Source organism: Phlebotomus papatasi, unplaced genomic scaffold (genome assembly GCF_024763615.1).
Source record: "Phlebotomus papatasi isolate M1 unplaced genomic scaffold, Ppap_2.1 HiC_scaffold_67, whole genome shotgun sequence".
NCBI classification, from domain to species: Eukaryota; Metazoa; Arthropoda; class Insecta; order Diptera; family Psychodidae; genus Phlebotomus; species Phlebotomus papatasi.
In genome coordinates this window covers 1-22,310 of record NW_026604871.1, presented here as the reverse complement: position 1 = coordinate 22,310, position 22,310 = coordinate 1, and the positions used below count along the sequence as shown (strand labels likewise).

At 42.4% G+C, this 22,310-nt stretch overlaps 1 protein-coding gene across 1 annotated transcript; it reads left to right on the top strand.

The window, feature by feature from the left end:
* The first annotated feature begins 18,399 nt into the window (after positions 1-18,399).
* LOC129809348 (uncharacterized) lies at positions 18,400-19,371 on the top strand. Its single transcript, XM_055859164.1, has one exon. The coding sequence runs from the start codon at positions 18,400-18,402 to the stop codon at positions 19,369-19,371; it is 972 nt and encodes a 323-aa protein (XP_055715139.1).
* Positions 19,372-22,310: the final 2,939 nt, after the last annotated feature.

Here is a 22,310-nt window from a genome sequence, read left to right as displayed (position 1 = left end):
GAAATGTCGCCAGGAATAATGCTTCTGGAACTCAAAAACTCGACAGACTGTTGCAGGGCCTATTTGATGCTGCAGTAGCTTCACAAAGATCTAGTTCTGGGAGCAGGAACGCAAATGCAAGAGGTCGTCCGTCTGTTCAAAGAGACAAGGTGTGGTTTGACGCGGAATGCGTATCTATATGGGAGGAAAGGAAGGTCAAATTCAGACTATTCAGAAACTCAGGCACTAGGGAATCTTTTCTGGCATATAAAAGAATAGATGCCAAAGCGAAAAAATTATTCCGTCAGAAACGCATTGATTGTTGGAGAGGAAGATGTGAAAGATTTTCCAGTTCAACTTCACTAACAGAACTTTGGAACATGGCTAAATCCTTTCGTGGAGAAGGAAGGAAGAAATCTCCAATTATGGAAAACAAACTGCTGGAAGAATTCGCGGACAAACTGGCTCCTACATACGTTAATAAAGCATACCATGATTATGATGATGAGAGTGGTAGTGATCTTAATTCTGAGTGGCCTGAGTTTTCAAATCAGGAATTCAGAAATGCATTACAAGAAGTTAAAAATAAAGCGGCAGGGGAGGATAAAATAAGGGCTAGTCTTCTTAAAAATATGCCGTCTGAAGCGAAGGTATTGCTGCTAGACATATTTAATAACTTTCTGCAAACAGCTACGGTGCCTGATTCATGGCTTGTTACGAAAGTAATAGCAATAAAAAAATCTAATAAGGATGGCTCGCAATGTGATCACTATAGACCTATATGTCTCCTGTCGATTGTACGCAAACTTTTTGAAAAATTACTTCTTGGTAGGATTGACCACTGGGCTAAAGAGCTGGATCTGATTCCAAAATCTCAAATGGGTTTTCGAAGTGGGGTAGGGACACAGAACTGTCTAGTTAAATTACATACTCTAATTCAGTGTGCTTGGAGAAAGAAAAGAATGCTTGGCTGTGTGTTCCTAGATGTGAAGTCGGCATACGATAATGTTCTAGTTGATGTTTTGTGTAGTGATCTTGTTTCTCATAGCCTCCCTGTGAGAGTCGGCCTTCTGATCAGCCGTTTGCTTACGGAGAGAAAACTGCACTTTTATAACAATAACAGACTGTCAATTGTTCGAACTGGATTTAGAGGCTTGCCTCAAGGGTCAGTGTTGTCTCCTCTATGTTACAATCTTTATGTTCGAGAATTAGAGTCCGTCATACCTGATAGCTGTTTTATTTTGCAATATGCAGATGACATAGCTATAGGTATTTCCCATTCATATCCCAATGTGATAGAAAACTCCTTATCCAGCGCTTGCTCGGCCGTGAACAGCTTTTTGGAAACAAAAGGCTTAGCTCTGTCTGTTCAGAAATCAGCTTTTATGCTCTTCTCTCGAAAACATAATCCTCCAGATATCAAAGTGCAATGGAGTGGTTTAATTCTGCAAAGTGTCACATCATTCAGATACCTTGGAGTGGTATTCGATTGTAAATGTTTGTGGGCAGCTCAGATCAGAAATATAGTTGCATCATGTAGTAAAAGAATCAACTTTATGAGAGCAGTATGTGGGCAAAGGTGGGGAGCTCACCCAGTGGTCTTGAGAACAATCTATGTGACTACTATTAGATCTGTGCTTGAATATGGATGCTTAGTTTTTAGAACAGCGGCTAAGGGACACATACTAAAACTGTACCGCATCCAATGGCGATGTTTACGAATCTGCCTAGGACTAATGAGATCAACACACACCATGACTGTAGAGGTTTTGGCAGGTATCTGTCCCTTAGAGTTACGTTTTAACTATCTTGGAGAGAGGTTTTTGATAAAGGCCGCTTTGAGGCAGCCAGATTTGTGGGATGATCTTAGAGAATTGCAAAATTTAGGGCCGCGTTATGCACTTTCCCAAATTGTACAGATGTTGGATGAGATTGGATGGAGCCCCATGGTAGTTGCGCAAAGCATACAGAGAGTTGGCCCTGACAAAATTGATTGTGAGGTGTCTCTCACTGTATGGGAGCAATTAAGAGGTTTCCCAAAAGATGTATGGAGCTTAGTGGCCAATCAATTTGTTAATGAAATGTTACATAATGAACAACGTTTGACAACCCCTATTATCTATACTGATGGCTCTAAAACAGATCAGGGGGTAGGGGCAGGTTTCTGGGATGTTACAACAAGGTCGCAAGATTGCATGGCTCTCAATCCTAACTCATCTAACTTTACTGCAGAACTCACTGCAATCAAAATGGCTCTCCAATTGGCTGCTGAGAACCCAACAGAACATGATCGGATATGTATTCTCTCAGATTCGTTGTCCTCCATTATGTCGATCAAGAACTACAATAAGGGTAATGGCTGCTTTCCACTGCATCATGAAATCGCTGTATTAGTTGACGGTCTTGGACATATGGAAAAATCCGTGAGCATTTGCTGGGTTCCGTCGCACGTGGGAGTGACCGGGAATGATATGGCGGACGCAGCAGCGAGACGGGGAGTGTGTGCACCGGTGGTCCAAGAGGAAATGTCGAGAACGGAGGATTGGTTCGCAACTGCTAGATGGGAGTGCATAGCTCAGTGGAGGATGGCATGGCATTCGGGCGAACTGGGTAGATACTGCCATTCAATTTTGCCAAATTGTAGTATACAAACTTGGTTTAAGGGAATGGGAAATCTGAACAGGGAAACCATTGTAATTATAAGCAGAATAATTTCGAACCACAACGGTCTGAGAGCACACCTGAATAGGATATCTATAACCGAGGACCCATTATGCGCCGTATGTATCGAATACGAGGACATTGATCATGTCCTTTTCAAGTGCTCTCGTTTCGAGGTTGGTAGAGACGAGCTTGTTGACTCGTGCAGCGCTATATCCCCTAACCTCTATGTTAGAGATATATTAGCGCTGTGTCTAGAGAACAAGCTAGCTGGACCTTTAAAATTAATTGCAAAATTTGTAAAGAGAAATAGGATAAATTTATAAAATTCATGGTAGTCTTGCTATTTACACTCATAGTGGTGTATTTTAAGTGTGTTGTAGTCCGTTTCTGTTATTTATTGATTATTTATTTATTTTTTTTTAAGTTATTGACAGTTTCATCCTTTTTAGGTTTTTTATTGGACAGGATTTCGGTCAAAATAGGCCTATGGCCTAAGACCTGAGCAAAGGGATTTAAGGGGGGGAGCAAAAAAAAAAAAATCTCGGAAACTATGAAAGATAACGACCTCAAACTTTACATCTATTTAGAGCCTCCTTCAAGCTTGAGATGTGCAAAATTTCACTTGGAAATGAGGAAAATTGGAAGAGAAATGCATACAAGCGTCTGGAAATCTTTAAAGTCGATTATCCCTGAAACTATGAGAGATAGGGACCTCAAACTTTACATCTATTTAGAGCCTCCTTCAAGCTTGAGATGTGCAAAATTTCACTTGGAAATGAGGAAAATTGGGCGAGAAATGCATACAAGTGTCAGAAAATCTTTCAAGTCGATTATCTCGGAAACTATGAGAGATAAGGACCTCAAACTTTACATCTATTTAGAGCCTCCTTCAAGCTTGAGATGTGCAAAATTTCACTTGGAAATGAGGAAAATTGGAAGAGAAATGCATACAAATGTCAGAAAATCTTTCAAGTCGATTATCTCGGAAACTATGAGAGATAAGGACCTCAAACTTTACATTTATTTAGAGCCTCCTTCAAGCTTGAGATGTGCAAAATTTCACTTGGAAATGAGGAAAATTGGAAGAGAAATGCATAAAATAAATGCATCTGGGAAAGAAGATCTGGGATTTCCTGGAGGAAGCTCCAGAAATCCTCTGACCACGGAAGGTATCTGAAGAGTCTTGGGCATAATATGCAAGAAAATCCCAAAAGATCTGGGATTTCTTGGAGGAAGCTCCAGAAATCCTCTGACCACGGAAGGTATCTGAAGAGTCTTGGGCATAATATGCAAGAAAATCCCAAAAGATCTGGGATTTCTTGGAGGAAGCTCCAGAAATCCTCTGACCACGGAAGGTATCTGAAGAGTCTTGGGCATAATATGCAAGAAAATCCCAAAAGATCTGGGATTTCTTGGAGGAAGCTCCAGAAATCCTCTGACCACGGAAGGTATCTGAAGAGTCTTGGGCATAATATGCAAGAAAATCCCAAAAGATCTGGGATTTCTTGGAGGAAGCTCCAGAAATCCTCTGACCACGGAAGGTATCTGAAGAGTCTTGGGCATAATATGCAAGAAAATCCCAAAAGATCTGGGATTTCTTGGAGGAAGCTCCAGAAATCCTCTGACCACGGAAGGTATCTGAAGAGTCTTGGGCATAATATGCAAGAAAATCCCAAAAGATCTGGGATTTCTTGGAGGAAGCTCCAGAAATCCTCTGACCACGGAAGGTATCTGAAGAGTCTTGGGCATAATATGCAAGAAAATCCCAAAAGATCTGGGATTTCTTGGAGGAAGCTCCAGAAATCCTCTGACCACGGAAGGTATCTGAAGAGTCTTGGGCATAATATGCAAGAAAATCCCAAAAGATCTGGGATTTCTTGGAGGAAGCTCCAGAAATCCTCTGACCACGGAAGGTATCTGAAGAGTCTTGGGCATAATATGCAAGAAAATCCCAAAAGATCTGGGATTTCTTGGAGGAAGCTCCAGAAATCCTCTGACCACGGAAGGTATCTGAAGAGTCTTGGGCATAATATGCAAGAAAATCCCAAAAGATCTGGGATTTCTTGGAGGAAGCTCCAGAAATCCTCTGACCACGGAAGGTATCTGAAGAGTCTTGGGCATAATATGCAAGAAAATCCCAAAAGATCTGGGATTTCTTGGAGGAAGCTCCAGAAATCCTCTGACCACGGAAGGTATCTGAAGAGTCTTGGGCATAATATGCAAGAAAATCCCAAAAGATCTGGGATTTCTTGGAGGAAGCTCCAGAAATCCTCTGACCACGGAAGGTATCTGAAGAGTCTTGGGCATAATATGCAAGAAAATCCCAAAAGATCTGGGATTTCTTGGAGGAAGCTCCAGAAATCCTCTGACCACGGAAGGTATCTGAAGAGTCTTGGGCATAATATGCAAGAAAATCCCAAAAGATCTGGGATTTCTTGGAGGAAGCTCCAGAAATCCTCTGACCACGGAAGGTATCTGAAGAGTCTTGGGCATAATATGCAAGAAAATCCCAAAAGATCTGGGATTTCTTGGAGGAAGCTCCAGAAATCCTCTGACCACGGAAGGTATCTGAAGAGTCTTGGGCATAATATGCAAGAAAATCCCAAAAGATCTGGGATTTCTTGGAGGAAGCTCCAGAAATCCTCTGACCACGGAAGGTATCTGAAGAGTCTTGGGCATAATATGCAAGAAAATCCCAAAAGATCTGGGATTTCTTGGAGGAAGCTCCAGAAATCCTCTGACCACGGAAGGTATCTGAAGAGTCTTGGGCATAATATGCAAGAAAATCCCAAAAGATCTGGGATTTCTTGGAGGAAGCTCCAGAAATCCTCTGACCACGGAAGGTATCTGAAGAGTCTTGGGCATAATATGCAAGAAAATCCCAAAAGATCTGGGATTTCTTGGAGGAAGCTTGGAGGAAGCTCCAGAAATCCTCTGACCACGGAAGGTATCTGAAGAGTCTTGGGCATAATATGCAAGAAAATCCCAAAAGATCTGGGATTTCTTGGAGGAAGCTCCAGAAATCCTCTGACCACGGAAGGTATCTGAAGAGTCTTGGGCATAATATGCAAGAAAATCCCAAAAGATCTGGGATTTCTTGGAGGAAGCTCCAGAAATCCTCTGACCACGGAAGGTATCTGAAGAGTCTTGGGCATAATATGCAAGAAAATCCCAAAAGATCTGGGATTTCTTGGAGGAAGCTCCAGAAATCCTCTGACCACGGAAGGTATCTGAAGAGTCTTGGGCATAATATGCAAGAAAATCCCAAAAGATCTGGGATTTCTTGGAGGAAGCTCCAGAAATCCTCTGACCACGGAAGGTATCTGAAGAGTCTTGGGCATAATATGCAAGAAAATCCCAAAAGATCTGGGATTTCTTGGAGGAAGCTCCAGAAATCCTCTGACCACGGAAGGTATCTGAAGAGTCTTGGGCATAATATGCAAGAAAATCCCAAAAGATCTGGGATTTCTTGGAGGAAGCTCCAGAAATCCTCTGACCACGGAAGGTATCTGAAGAGTCTTGGGCATAATATGCAAGAAAATCCCAAAAGATCTGGGATTTCTTGGAGGAAGCTCCAGAAATCCTCTGACCACGGAAGGTATCTGAAGAGTCTTGGGCATAATATGCAAGAAAATCCCAAAAGATCTGGGATTTCTTGGAGGAAGCTCCAGAAATCCTCTGACCACGGAAGGTATCTGAAGAGTCTTGGGCATAATATGCAAGAAAATCCCAAAAGATCTGGGATTTCTTGGAGGAAGCTCCAGAAATCCTCTGACCACGGAAGGTATCTGAAGAGTCTTGGGCATAATATGCAAGAAAATCCCAAAAGATCTGGGATTTCTTGGAGGAAGCTCCAGAAATCCTCTGACCACGGAAGGTATCTGAAGAGTCTTGGGCATAATATGCAAGAAAATCCCAAAAGATCTGGGATTTCTTGGAGGAAGCTCCAGAAATCCTCTGACCACGGAAGGTATCTGAAGAGTCTTGGGCATAATATGCAAGAAAATCCCAAAAGATCTGGGATTTCTTGGAGGAAGCTCCAGAAATCCTCTGACCACGGAAGGTATCTGAAGAGTCTTGGGCATAATATGCAAGAAAATCCCAAAAGATCTGGGATTTCTTGGAGGAAGCTCCAGAAATCCTCTGACCACGGAAGGTATCTGAAGAGTCTTGGGCATAATATGCAAGAAAATCCCAAAAGATCTGGGATTTCTTGGAGGAAGCTCCAGAAATCCTCTGACCACGGAAGGTATCTGAAGAGTCTTGGGCATAATATGCAAGAAAATCCCAAAAGATCTGGGATTTCTTGGAGGAAGCTCCAGAAATCCTCTGACCACGGAAGGTATCTGAAGAGTCTTGGGCATAATATGCAAGAAAATCCCAAAAGATCTGGGATTTCTTGGAGGAAGCTCCAGAAATCCTCTGACCACGGAAGGTATCTGAAGAGTCTTGGGCATAATATGCAAGAAAATCCCAAAAGATCTGGGATTTCTTGGAGGAAGCTCCAGAAATCCTCTGACCACGGAAGGTATCTGAAGAGTCTTGGGCATAATATGCAAGAAAATCCCAAAAGATCTGGGATTTCTTGGAGGAAGCTCCAGAAATCCTCTGACCACGGAAGGTATCTGAAGAGTCTTGGGCATAATATGCAAGAAAATCCCAAAAGATCTGGGATTTCTTGGAGGAAGCTCCAGAAATCCTCTGACCACGGAAGGTATCTGAAGAGTCTTGGGCATAATATGCAAGAAAATCCCAAAAGATCTGGGATTTCTTGGAGGAAGCTCCAGAAATCCTCTGACCACGGAAGGTATCTGAAGAGTCTTGGGCATAATATGCAAGAAAATCCCAAAAGATCTGGGATTTCTTGGAGGAAGCTCCAGAAATCCTCTGACCACGGAAGGTATCTGAAGAGTCTTGGGCATAATATGCAAGAAAATCCCAAAAGATCTGGGATTTCTTGGAGGAAGCTCCAGAAATCCTCTGACCACGGAAGGTATCTGAAGAGTCTTGGGCATAATATGCAAGAAAATCCCAAAAGATCTGGGATTTCTTGGAGGAAGCTCCAGAAATCCTCTGACCACGGAAGGTATCTGAAGAGTCTTGGGCATAATATGCAAGAAAATCCCAAAAGATCTGGGATTTCTTGGAGGAAGCTCCAGAAATCCTCTGACCACGGAAGGTATCTGAAGAGTCTTGGGCATAATATGCAAGAAAATCCCAAAAGATCTGGGATTTCTTGGAGGAAGCTCCAGAAATCCTCTGACCACGGAAGGTATCTGAAGAGTCTTGGGCATAATATGCAAGAAAATCCCAAAAGATCTGGGATTTCTTGGAGGAAGCTCCAGAAATCCTCTGACCACGGAAGGTATCTGAAGAGTCTTGGGCATAATATGCAAGAAAATCCCAAAAGATCTGGGATTTCTTGGAGGAAGCTCCAGAAATCCTCTGACCACGGAAGGTATCTGAAGAGTCTTGGGCATAATATGCAAGAAAATCCCAAAAGATCTGGGATTTCTTGGAGGAAGCTCCAGAAATCCTCTGACCACGGAAGGTATCTGAAGAGTCTTGGGCATAATATGCAAGAAAATCCCAAAAGATCTGGGATTTCTTGGAGGAAGCTCCAGAAATCCTCTGACCACGGAAGGTATCTGAAGAGTCTTGGGCATAATATGCAAGAAAATCCCAAAAGATCTGGGATTTCTTGGAGGAAGCTCCAGAAATCCTCTGACCACGGAAGGTATCTGAAGAGTCTTGGGCATAATATGCAAGAAAATCCCAAAAGATCTGGGATTTCTTGGAGGAAGCTCCAGAAATCCTCTGACCACGGAAGGTATCTGAAGAGTCTTGGGCATAATATGCAAGAAAATCCCAAAAGATCTGGGATTTCTTGGAGGAAGCTCCAGAAATCCTCTGACCACGGAAGGTATCTGAAGAGTCTTGGGCATAATATGCAAGAAAATCCCAAAAGATCTGGGATTTCTTGGAGGAAGCTCCAGAAATCCTCTGACCACGGAAGGTATCTGAAGAGTCTTGGGCATAATATGCAAGAAAATCCCAAAAGATCTGGGATTTCTTGGAGGAAGCTCCAGAAATCCTCTGACCACGGAAGGTATCTGAAGAGTCTTGGGCATAATATGCAAGAAAATCCCAAAAGATCTGGGATTTCTTGGAGGAAGCTCCAGAAATCCTCTGACCACGGAAGGTATCTGAAGAGTCTTGGGCATAATATGCAAGAAAATCCCAAAAGATCTGGGATTTCTTGGAGGAAGCTCCAGAAATCCTCTGACCACGGAAGGTATCTGAAGAGTCTTGGGCATAATATGCAAGAAAATCCCAAAAGATCTGGGATTTCTTGGAGGAAGCTCCAGAAATCCTCTGACCACGGAAGGTATCTGAAGAGTCTTGGGCATAATATGCAAGAAAATCCCAAAAGATCTGGGATTTCTTGGAGGAAGCTCCAGAAATCCTCTGACCACGGAAGGTATCTGAAGAGTCTTGGGCATAATATGCAAGAAAATCCCAAAAGATCTGGGATTTCTTGGAGGAAGCTCCAGAAATCCTCTGACCACGGAAGGTATCTGAAGAGTCTTGGGCATAATATGCAAGAAAATCCCAAAAGATCTGGGATTTCTTGGAGGAAGCTCCAGAAATCCTCTGACCACGGAAGGTATCTGAAGAGTCTTGGGCATAATATGCAAGAAAATCCCAAAAGATCTGGGATTTCTTGGAGGAAGCTCCAGAAATCCTCTGACCACGGAAGGTATCTGAAGAGTCTTGGGCATAATATGCAAGAAAATCCCAAAAGATCTGGGATTTCTTGGAGGAAGCTCCAGAAATCCTCTGACCACGGAAGGTATCTGAAGAGTCTTGGGCATAATATGCAAGAAAATCCCAAAAGATCTGGGATTTCTTGGAGGAAGCTCCAGAAATCCTCTGACCACGGAAGGTATCTGAAGAGTCTTGGGCATAATATGCAAGAAAATCCCAAAAGATCTGGGATTTCTTGGAGGAAGCTCCAGAAATCCTCTGACCACGGAAGGTATCTGAAGAGTCTTGGGCATAATATGCAAGAAAATCCCAAAAGATCTGGGATTTCTTGGAGGAAGCTCCAGAAATCCTCTGACCACGGAAGGTATCTGAAGAGTCTTGGGCATAATATGCAAGAAAATCCCAAAAGATCTGGGATTTCTTGGAGGAAGCTCCAGAAATCCTCTGACCACGGAAGGTATCTGAAGAGTCTTGGGCATAATATGCAAGAAAATCCCAAAAGATCTGGGATTTCTTGGAGGAAGCTCCAGAAATCCTCTGACCACGGAAGGTATCTGAAGAGTCTTGGGCATAATATGCAAGAAAATCCCAAAAGATCTGGGATTTCTTGGAGGAAGCTCCAGAAATCCTCTGACCACGGAAGGTATCTGAAGAGTCTTGGGCATAATATGCAAGAAAATCCCAAAAGATCTGGGATTTCTTGGAGGAAGCTCCAGAAATCCTCTGACCACGGAAGGTATCTGAAGAGTCTTGGGCATAATATGCAAGAAAATCCCAAAAGATCTGGGATTTCTTGGAGGAAGCTCCAGAAATCCTCTGACCACGGAAGGTATCTGAAGAGTCTTGGGCATAATATGCAAGAAAATCCCAAAAGATCTGGGATTTCTTGGAGGAAGCTCCAGAAATCCTCTGACCACGGAAGGTATCTGAAGAGTCTTGGGCATAATATGCAAGAAAATCCCAAAAGATCTGGGATTTCTTGGAGGAAGCTCCAGAAATCCTCTGACCACGGAAGGTATCTGAAGAGTCTTGGGCATAATATGCAAGAAAATCCCAAAAGATCTGGGATTTCTTGGAGGAAGCTCCAGAAATCCTCTGACCACGGAAGGTATCTGAAGAGTCTTGGGCATAATATGCAAGAAAATCCCAAAAGATCTGGGATTTCTTGGAGGAAGCTCCAGAAATCCTCTGACCACGGAAGGTATCTGAAGAGTCTTGGGCATAATATGCAAGAAAATCCCAAAAGATCTGGGATTTCTTGGAGGAAGCTCCAGAAATCCTCTGACCACGGAAGGTATCTGAAGAGTCTTGGGCATAATATGCAAGAAAATCCCAAAAGATCTGGGATTTCTTGGAGGAAGCTCCAGAAATCCTCTGACCACGGAAGGTATCTGAAGAGTCTTGGGCATAATATGCAAGAAAATCCCAAAAGATCTGGGATTTCTTGGAGGAAGCTCCAGAAATCCTCTGACCACGGAAGGTATCTGAAGAGTCTTGGGCATAATATGCAAGAAAATCCCAAAAGATCTGGGATTTCTTGGAGGAAGCTCCAGAAATCCTCTGACCACGGAAGGTATCTGAAGAGTCTTGGGCATAATATGCAAGAAAATCCCAAAAGATCTGGGATTTCTTGGAGGAAGCTCCAGAAATCCTCTGACCACGGAAGGTATCTGAAGAGTCTTGGGCATAATATGCAAGAAAATCCCAAAAGATCTGGGATTTCTTGGAGGAAGCTCCAGAAATCCTCTGACCACGGAAGGTATCTGAAGAGTCTTGGGCATAATATGCAAGAAAATCCCAAAAGATCTGGGATTTCTTGGAGGAAGCTCCAGAAATCCTCTGACCACGGAAGGTATCTGAAGAGTCTTGGGCATAATATGCAAGAAAATCCCAAAAGATCTGGGATTTCTTGGAGGAAGCTCCAGAAATCCTCTGACCACGGAAGGTATCTGAAGAGTCTTGGGCATAATATGCAAGAAAATCCCAAAAGATCTGGGATTTCTTGGAGGAAGCTCCAGAAATCCTCTGACCACGGAAGGTATCTGAAGAGTCTTGGGCATAATATGCAAGAAAATCCCAAAAGATCTGGGATTTCTTGGAGGAAGCTCCAGAAATCCTCTGACCACGGAAGGTATCTGAAGAGTCTTGGGCATAATATGCAAGAAAATCCCAAAAGATCTGGGATTTCTTGGAGGAAGCTCCAGAAATCCTCTGACCACGGAAGGTATCTGAAGAGTCTTGGGCATAATATGCAAGAAAATCCCAAAAGATCTGGGATTTCTTGGAGGAAGCTCCAGAAATCCTCTGACCACGGAAGGTATCTGAAGAGTCTTGGGCATAATATGCAAGAAAATCCCAAAAGATCTGGGATTTCTTGGAGGAAGCTCCAGAAATCCTCTGACCACGGAAGGTATCTGAAGAGTCTTGGGCATAATATGCAAGAAAATCCCAAAAGATCTGGGATTTCTTGGAGGAAGCTCCAGAAATCCTCTGACCACGGAAGGTATCTGAAGAGTCTTGGGCATAATATGCAAGAAAATCCCAAAAGATCTGGGATTTCTTGGAGGAAGCTCCAGAAATCCTCTGACCACGGAAGGTATCTGAAGAGTCTTGGGCATAATATGCAAGAAAATCCCAAAAGATCTGGGATTTCTTGGAGGAAGCTCCAGAAATCCTCTGACCACGGAAGGTATCTGAAGAGTCTTGGGCATAATATGCAAGAAAATCCCAAAAGATCTGGGATTTCTTGGAGGAAGCTCCAGAAATCCTCTGACCACGGAAGGTATCTGAAGAGTCTTGGGCATAATATGCAAGAAAATCCCAAAAGATCTGGGATTTCTTGGAGGAAGCTCCAGAAATCCTCTGACCACGGAAGGTATCTGAAGAGTCTTGGGCATAATATGCAAGAAAATCCCAAAAGATCTGGGATTTCTTGGAGGAAGCTCCAGAAATCCTCTGACCACGGAAGGTATCTGAAGAGTCTTGGGCATAATATGCAAGAAAATCCCAAAAGATCTGGGATTTCTTGGAGGAAGCTCCAGAAATCCTCTGACCACGGAAGGTATCTGAAGAGTCTTGGGCATAATATGCAAGAAAATCCCAAAAGGTATCTGAAGAGTCTTGGGCATAATATGCTCCCAAAAGATCTGGGATTTCTTGGAGGAAGCTCCAGAAATCCTCTGACCACGGAAGGTATCTGAAGAGTCTTGGGCATAATATGCAAGAAAATCCCAAAAGATCTGGGATTTCTTGGAGGAAGCTCCAGAAATCCTCTGACCACGGAAGGTATCTGAAGAGTCTTGGGCATAATATGCAAGAAAATCCCAAAAGATCTGGGATTTCTTGGAGGAAGCTCCAGAAATCCTCTGACCACGGAAGGTATCTGAAGAGTCTTGGGCATAATATGCAAGAAAATCCCAAAAGATCTGGGATTTCTTGGAGGAAGCTCCAGAAATCCTCTGACCACGGAAGGTATCTGAAGAGTCTTGGGCATAATATGCAAGAAAATCCCAAAAGATCTGGGATTTCTTGGAGGAAGCTCCAGAAATCCTCTGACCACGGAAGGTATCTGAAGAGTCTTGGGCATAATATGCAAGAAAATCCCAAAAGATCTGGGATTTCTTGGAGGAAGCTCCAGAAATCCTCTGACCACGGAAGGTATCTGAAGAGTCTTGGGCATAATATGCAAGAAAATCCCAAAAGATCTGGGATTTCTTGGAGGAAGCTCCAGAAATCCTCTGACCACGGAAGGTATCTGAAGAGTCTTGGGCATAATATGCAAGAAAATCCCAAAAGATCTGGGATTTCTTGGAGGAAGCTCCAGAAATCCTCTGACCACGGAAGGTATCTGAAGAGTCTTGGGCATAATATGCAAGAAAATCCCAAAAGATCTGGGATTTCTTGGAGGAAGCTCCAGAAATCCTCTGACCACGGAAGGTATCTGAAGAGTCTTGGGCATAATATGCAAGAAAATCCCAAAAGATCTGGGATTTCTTGGAGGAAGCTCCAGAAATCCTCTGACCACGGAAGGTATCTGAAGAGTCTTGGGCATAATATGCAAGAAAATCCCAAAAGATCTGGGATTTCTTGGAGGAAGCTCCAGAAATCCTCTGACCACGGAAGGTATCTGAAGAGTCTTGGGCATAATATGCAAGAAAATCCCAAAAGATCTGGGATTTCTTGGAGGAAGCTCCAGAAATCCTCTGACCACGGAAGGTATCTGAAGAGTCTTGGGCATAATATGCAAGAAAATCCCAAAAGATCTGGGATTTCTTGGAGGAAGCTCCAGAAATCCTCTGACCACGGAAGGTATCTGAAGAGTCTTGGGCATAATATGCAAGAAAAAAAGATCTGGGATTTCTTGGAGGAAGCTCCAAAAGATCTGAAGGATTTGCTTCTGGGAGGAAGCTCCAGAAATCCTCTGACCACGGAAGGTATCTGAAGAGTCTTGGGCATAATATGCAAGAAAATCCCAAAAGATCTGGGATTTCTTGGAGGAAGCTCCAGAAATCCTCTGACCACGGAAGGTATCTGAAGAGTCTTGGGCATAATATGCAAGAAAATCCCAAAAGATCTGGGATTTCTTGGAGGAAGCTCCAGAAATCCTCTGACCACGGAAGGTATCTGAAGAGTCTTGGGCATAATATGCAAGAAAATCCCAAAAGATCTGGGATTTCTTGGAGGAAGCTCCAGAAATCCTCTGACCACGGAAGGTATCTGAAGAGTCTTGGGCATAATATGCAAGAAAATCCCAAAAGATCTGGGATTTCTTGGAGGAAGCTCCAGAAATCCTCTGACCACGGAAGGTATCTGAAGAGTCTTGGGCATAATATGCAAGAAAATCCCAAAAGATCTGGGATTTCTTGGAGGAAGCTCCAGAAATCCTCTGACCACGGAAGGTATCTGAAGAGTCTTGGGCATAATATGCAAGAAAATCCCAAAAGATCTGGGATTTCTTGGAGGAAGCTCCAGAAATCCTCTGACCACGGAAGGTATCTGAAGAGTCTTGGGCATAATATGCAAGAAAATCCCAAAAGATCTGGGATTTCTTGGAGGAAGCTCCAGAAATCCTCTGACCACGGAAGGTATCTGAAGAGTCTTGGGCATAATATGCAAGAAAATCCCAAAAGATCTGGGATTTCTTGGAGGAAGCTCCAGAAATCCTCTGACCACGGAAGGTATCTGAAGAGTCTTGGGCATAATATGCAAGAAAATCCCAAAAGATCTGGGATTTCTTGGAGGAAGCTCCAGAAATCCTCTGACCACGGAAGGTATCTGAAGAGTCTTGGGCATAATATGCAAGAAAATCCCAAAAGATCTGGGATTTCTTGGAGGAAGCTCCAGAAATCCTCTGACCACGGAAGGTATCTGAAGAGTCTTGGGCATAATATGCAAGAAAATCCCAAAAGATCTGGGATTTCTTGGAGGAAGCTCCAGAAATCCTCTGACCACGGAAGGTATCTGAAGAGTCTTGGGCATAATATGCAAGAAAATCCCAAAAGATCTGGGATTTCTTGGAGGAAGCTCCAGAAATCCTCTGACCACGGAAGGTATCTGAAGAGTCTTGGGCATAATATGCAAGAAAATCCCAAAAGATCTGGGATTTCTTGGAGGAAGCTCCAGAAATCCTCTGACCACGGAAGGTATCTGAAGAGTCTTGGGCATAATATGCAAGAAAATCCCAAAAGATCTGGGATTTCTTGGAGGAAGCTCCAGAAATCCTCTGACCACGGAAGGTATCTGAAGAGTCTTGGGCATAATATGCAAGAAAATCCCAAAAGATCTGGGATTTCTTGGAGGAAGCTCCAGAAATCCTCTGACCACGGAAGGTATCTGAAGAGTCTTGGGCATAATATGCAAGAAAATCCCAAAAGATCTGGGATTTCTTGGAGGAAGCTCCAGAAATCCTCTGACCACGGAAGGTATCTGAAGAGTCTTGGGCATAATATGCAAGAAAATCCCAAAAGATCTGGGATTTCTTGGAGGAAGCTCCAGAAATCCTCTGACCACGGAAGGTATCTGAAGAGTCTTGGGCATAATATGCAAGAAAATCCCAAAAGATCTGGGATTTCTTGGAGGAAGCTCCAGAAATCCTCTGACCACGGAAGGTATCTGAAGAGTCTTGGGCATAATATGCAAGAAAATCCCAAAAGATCTGGGATTTCTTGGAGGAAGCTCCAGAAATCCTCTGACCACGGAAGGTATCTGAAGAGTCTTGGGCATAATATGCAAGAAAATCCCAAAAGATCTGGGATTTCTTGGAGGAAGCTCCAGAAATCCTCTGACCACGGAAGGTATCTGAAGAGTCTTGGGCATAATATGCAAGAAAATCCCAAAAGATCTGGGATTTCTTGGAGGAAGCTCCAGAAATCCTCTGACCACGGAAGGTATCTGAAGAGTCTTGGGCATAATATGCAAGAAAATCCCAAAAGATCTGGGATTTCTTGGAGGAAGCTCCAGAAATCCTCTGACCACGGAAGGTATCTGAAGAGTCTTGGGCATAATATGCAAGAAAATCCCAAAAGATCTGGGATTTCTTGGAGGAAGCTCCAGAAATCCTCTGACCACGGAAGGTATCTGAAGAGTCTTGGGCATAATATGCAAGAAAATCCCAAAAGATCTGGGATTTCTTGGAGGAAGCTCCAGAAATCCTCTGACCACGGAAGGTATCTGAAGAGTCTTGGGCATAATATGCAAGAAAATCCCAAAAGATCTGGGATTTCTTGGAGGAAGCTCCAGAAATCCTCTGACCACGGAAGGTATCTGAAGAGTCTTGGGCATAATATGCAAGAAAATCCCAAAAGATCTGGGATTTCTTGGAGGAAGCTCCAGAAATCCTCTGACCACGGAAGGTATCTGAAGAGTCTTGGGCATAATATGCAAGAAAATCCCAAAAGATCTGGGATTTCTTGGAGGAAGCTCCAGAAATCCTCTGACCACGGAAGGTATCTGAAGAGTCTTGGGCATAATATGCAAGAAAATCCCAAAAGATCTGGGATTTCTTGGAGGAAGCTCCAGAAATCCTCTGACCACGGAAGGTATCTGAAGAGTCTTGGGCATAATATGCAAGAAAATCCCAAAAGATCTGGGATTTCTTGGAGGAAGCTCCAGAAATCCTCTGACCACGGAAGGTATCTGAAGAGTCTTGGGCATAATATGCAAGAAAATCCCAGGGGATCTGGGATTTCCTAGAGAGGAGATAGGGAATCCACTGACATGATATTTTGAAAGTTGTATTCCAACTTCTACGATGTAATACAATTTCTACGTTGTATTCCAAGTTCAAAATTGTAATACAATTTCTACGTTGTATTCCAACTTCAAAATTGTATTACAATTTCTACGTTGGATTCCAACTTCCCCGCCCCCCAATAGTGATAAGTGGTTGAAATGATGATGATGATTAATGATGATGATGATATTCCAACTTCAAAGATGTAATACAATTTCTACGATGTATTCCAACTTCTACGATGTAATACAATTTCTACGTTGTATTCCAAGTTCAAAATTGTATTACATAGCTATAAATGGGTACTTAAACAAAAAAGGTCTAAAATTTATTATTCTAAACGTAAACTTCAAAAGGGGGGAGTGATGTTAAGAATTTGAAATTTAAATTTACATGATTGTATAACTTTAGGCTTTTTTGAAGTTCCCTTGGGTAATATTGCATTTATCAAAAACCTGTAGATCATCTTCACTCTCTCATTGAATACCGCAATCGGTACTTCCGTATAAAAAATACAGTTTGAACAGTCTTTGGCAAAAATTCCATGTGAGTAGACAAGTGATCCACGAGGTGAAGAATAAAATTATAATTTCTGTGAAAATAAAAGTGTTTTTAATTCCGGAAATTGTCCAGTGAAATCCTTGGAGATAGTTGCAGCAGCAGAGGAAAGAAACTTTGATCCTACTCGATCGGATTGTAATAGTTTCTGTGTTTTTAATAGGTGAGCACGTCACTGAGGTGGCCAAAGGGCATCATAACAAGTTACCAGCGGTTTTTGTCTTGTAATTTAATAGGTGAGAGACTATCTGCAGAAGTAGAAGGGCTGGTGATTGATATTTTCGGTGGTTCTTCTACAAATTATAGGTAAATCCTCATCAGTAGTTCTTGCGAAAATTGCATCCGCTTCAAACAAACAAGACGTTTTTACCAAAAATAGAGTGACAACGATCAGAGAGTTGACAGCTGTTGAATGTTGGAGACACGTTCCCACAAAAGAAAACCCGGCAGACCTCATTTCAAGAGGAACCACAGCCATGGAGTTGAATAACTCATCATTGTATTGGGAAGGCCCTCATTGGTTAAAGGAGAGTGATTTAGCTTGGGAAAGCAAGGAAAGTGTTCCACCAGCAGTCGAGGAGTCACAAGACATTTCAGTCGCTACACTCACTGTCAACAAGTCAGAAGGAAATTACATTTTCACTACCCTCGTGTCAAAAATAAGCAACTTATCCAGAATGAAGAGAGTTCTTTTGGTAATTTGCAAAGTTGGCCAACTCTTGAGATTCAGAGCATTGAGGACTAAAGGTCATGCAGGAGCTCATCCGAATCAACCCACAAGTCATAGTGCAGCAGACTTAGTCTGGGCAGAGAATCAGTTGATAAAATGGGACCAAGAATCTCATTTTCCGGAGCTCATTCAGGATCTCATGAACAACAAAGCAGTGACCATCAACAGCGCAGCAATGAAAAAGTTGCACCCGTTTCTGGATAAGGAGAGAATTTGAAGGGTCGGTGGCAGATTGGGACATCTGGATGATGACTACAACACCAAATATCCAAAAATTCTCCCACGCAGTGATTTGACAAAGCTTATCATCCGAGAGATGCACTTATCACTATTGCACCCCGGGCCACAGCTATTGCTAGCTCATTGTCGAAGAAGGTACTGGCCAATAGGTGGACGTCATATCACAAGAAACGTTGTCCACATGTGCAAGGCGTGTTTCGTGCACAAAACTTCTCGAGAAAATCAGATAATGGCAGACTTGCCTAAGCACCGAATTTCGTTGGTAAGGGCATTTTCCAGCGTGGCCATTGATTGCTGCGGGCCATTCTTTATTAGAACAGGCGCCGAGTCCCGTGGACGCACTCAAAGGATCGACATAGTTGTCTTTGTATGCACCTCAACCAAGGCAGTCCATCTGGAAATTGTAAGCAGTTTGTCATCCGAAGCATTCATGAGCAGCTTCAGACGATTCACTTCACGTAGAGGAGTTTGCAAAGAAGTGTTCTCAGATAACGGAAGGAATTTCCTAGGAGCATCACGTGAACTTCAACGTCTGTTAGCAGAAGAAGCTCAAACCATTCAAGACCAAACAATCAACCAGAACATTACCTGGCACTTTCAACCGGCTCGTTCTCCGCACTTCAACGGATTAGTCGAAGCAGCAGTGAAGTCAGCAAAGACTCATCTCAAGAAAGTTATTGGCGAGCAACGACTAAATTATGAGGAATTTTATACAATTCTCACACAGGTCGAAGCCGTGTTGAATAGTAGGCCGATCACCATTCTGTCGGACGATCCCAGAGATCCACAACCATTGACTCCGGGTCATTTTTTGCTTTTGGCACCACCGACTCAGTTGCCTGATGAAAATCTTGCATCCGTGAGGATGAACCACTTGACAAGATGGCAATTGTGTCAGCGGATTGTACAAGATTTTGTGAGAAAGTGGAGGCTATCCTACTTGCACACACTTCAAGAGCGCTCAAAATGGCACACGGAGAAAGAGAACCTGAAGGTGGATGACACAGTGATCTTGCACGATGCTTCCATAGGAACCACCAAATGGACGACAGGAAGAGTTGTTGGAGTCCACACTGGAGGAGACGGGAAGGTGAGAGTCATCGACATAAAAACCCCGACAGGAACCTATACCAGGTCAGTGACTAAAGTCGCCAAACTTCCAACATGTGAGAGTCACAATCTCCCCCGGGAGCATGTATAGAATTTCCACTCTATAAGATCTCTTAAAAATAAGAGACAAAAGACGGTTGGATTTTGAACATGCATGGAGGGAGAGAGAAAGAGGAAAAAGTGGTGAATGAGATCAGCTGGAAAGAAAGTAGGGGAATAAGGGGAACGAGTATGGGCATTACGTAAGAAGACTTGATTTTGCACAGAGACGTGAGGAGAGAAAAAGATATAAGTTTATTTTGTGAATTATAAATTAAATATTAGTTCAAACTACAGAAAAATTTACGTGACGTAGAGTTAAACGTGTTCAGTGAAATCTAAGAGGAGAATATTTGTAAATAAAATAATTGGTGAAGGTGAAAAGTATGTTTCACTGCCTCAGTGGATTTGGAGAAGGGCATTTGGCGGTCATCGAGGAAACGTCTTCTGGAAAATCCAGCCGCCTACGTTCCGGATCACTGTTGAAGATATTTAATAAAGGAATATATATTTCCAGGTAAACTGGGCAGGAAGAAGAGGGTATTAGATATCACAGAATCCTATCACAGAGAAATTATTGTTTACCACAGGTACGTGAATATCACAAACGGTAGAAGGAAGCCCAAGAAACACACAGTCCCTGACAGATTTATAACACCACAATATATTTATAGGTAATTCTCCACAATTATTATAATATAATATTTATGACTCAATTTCTGAAATATTATTTTTGACACAATGACTAAAGTAGTGTGAATCAGAATCTGCTATAATTATAAATTGTTCTTAAATTTTTGATCTCTAATTCGACAATATATTTTTTATTAATTTTGTGGTATCCACCAATAGGTGGCGCCAATAGTAAGTTAATGGAAGTTGATATTGTTAGATAATAAAGTGACTCCACGAAAACATTAGTGTTCTTTATTTAGTATTCTGCAGTATTATTCCTCTGAGGATATCACAAAGTGTCGACGAGGTAAATATGAAATTGGTGAATTAATAGAAATAAAGATATCTGAAAAAATTCAATGAGATTGAAATGAATTTGGAAGACTCACTAAAGTGAGGTTATGATTTTCTCTCAGATTTCTTTGCAGTCAATTTATGCTGAATTTACGGTCAATTTGGACCAAGTGAGAGACCCCACATGTGGTAGGGGTTGCCGAGGAGGCAAAAGATCAAATAGGTCATCCAAAAAGGAGACTGCCGAGAAGGCATTTAAAGACTTTGCTCATCACAATCCAACGTGGTGGAGCATAGTGAAGAGCCAAACGACCGGGCCGAAAAGGCTGAGAAGTCACGAATAAATTTGAAAGGAAATGGCTCTAGGTGAGATTTGTAATTATGTTATAAAGAATGGGCAAGTATTTATTCGATAAATCGCCTGTATTTCAGTTCCCGGAATCAGAGAAAGCTTGTTGAATATTCCGCCGTTCCATTTTCAATCGCTTCCAATCAATGAGAAGCGGAATAAATGGTTCAAATGGAAAAGGGGATTCGAGTATATGGATCATGCCAGTGGAGATATGGACAAGGACAGGCTGAAGAGCTTGCTGATGACATTGGGAGGTTTTGAACTCCAAGAATTGTACCACCATCTGGAGGAAAAAGATGTGGTTATCGACGAAAATTCAGATCCATACAAGGCAGCCATGGAGAGGCTGGACAAATATTTTGCACCTAAACGTCATGATGCTTATGAGCGATATGAATTTTGGACTATGAAGCCAGAAGCAGGTGAGCTACTGGAAAATTTCATGCTACGTCTACAAAACAAAGCATCAAGGTGTAATTTCGGGAAAAATGAAAGCGAAAGCCAAGCAATTGTCTGTATGGACCGAATTATTTTGTTGAGTCCCGCTGAATTGCGAGAAAAATTGCTTGCAAAGGACAATCTTACGGTTGACAAGATGGCGAAGATGGTAAATTCTTACCAAAGTGTCAAGCAACAGTCGAAAGATATGGAACTCAATTCTGCAAAAGGAATTCCCATGCAGAATAATCAGAATTCTCACAGCTCCGAAAGCTTGAATAGAATTCAGCAACAAAGGAAATCAACTTCTTCGGACTGTGATGGATGTGGCAGCCGCAGTTATGATTCTCAAAGTTCCCAGTGTCCGGCTTGGGGAAAACAATGTAAGAAATGTAATGGGAAAAATCATTTCTACGCCCAGTGTAGGACACGCAAGGATTTAAAGAGAAAAACTACTTCCAATATTGGACAGAACACAAGCAAAAGTAGTGGAGAGGCAGAACCCAAGAAAGGAATGGTACGAAGTGTTGAACAGGAGTCTGAACCTTCAGGTTTCATCTTTAATATTGGTGGAAATGACGAAAACATCTGGTGCTATGTCGGAGGAGTACTAATAAATATGATAATCGATTCAGGATCAAATTATAACATTATTAATGAAGATGCGTTGATATACATGAAGAACAATGGAGTACAAGTCAGGAAGATGGCTACAGAGTGCGACAAAAGCTTGAGAGCATATGGACAAACGACCCCACTGGAAATACTGGGTGTTTTTGAAGCTGACATTTCAATTCGGGATAACCAAGAAGAATTGTCTGGAAGCGGAACATTTTATGTGGTTAAACATGGTACTCAATCTCTATTAGGAAAGGTGACAGCTAAAGCCCTTGGAGTTCTTGTGTTGGGTTTACCCAGCTTCCATCGCATTGACGTTAGACAAGTGTCAGAGAATTCAAGAACGGTCCCCTTCCCCAAAATCAAGGGTGTAAAACTGAAAATCCCGATCAATGAGAACATTTCTCCAGTTACTCAACATGTTCGCAGACCTCCTATTGCTTTGGCTGACCGAGTTGAAGAAAAGTTAGAGGAGTATTTGAGGGCTTATATCATAGAAAGAGTGAGTGGGCCTAGTAATTGGGTTTCACCATTGGTTATTGTGGGAAAGGATGACGATGTCATCCGTATATGTGTGGATATGAGACAAGCAAATCGTGCAATCAAGAGGGAAA

What these genes read in the sequence shown, in the direction of transcription:
- LOC129809348 (XM_055859164.1), top strand. Translation starts at nt 18,400, where the DNA reads ATGGCAGACTTGCCTAAGCACCGAATTTCGTTGGTAAGGGCATTTTCC.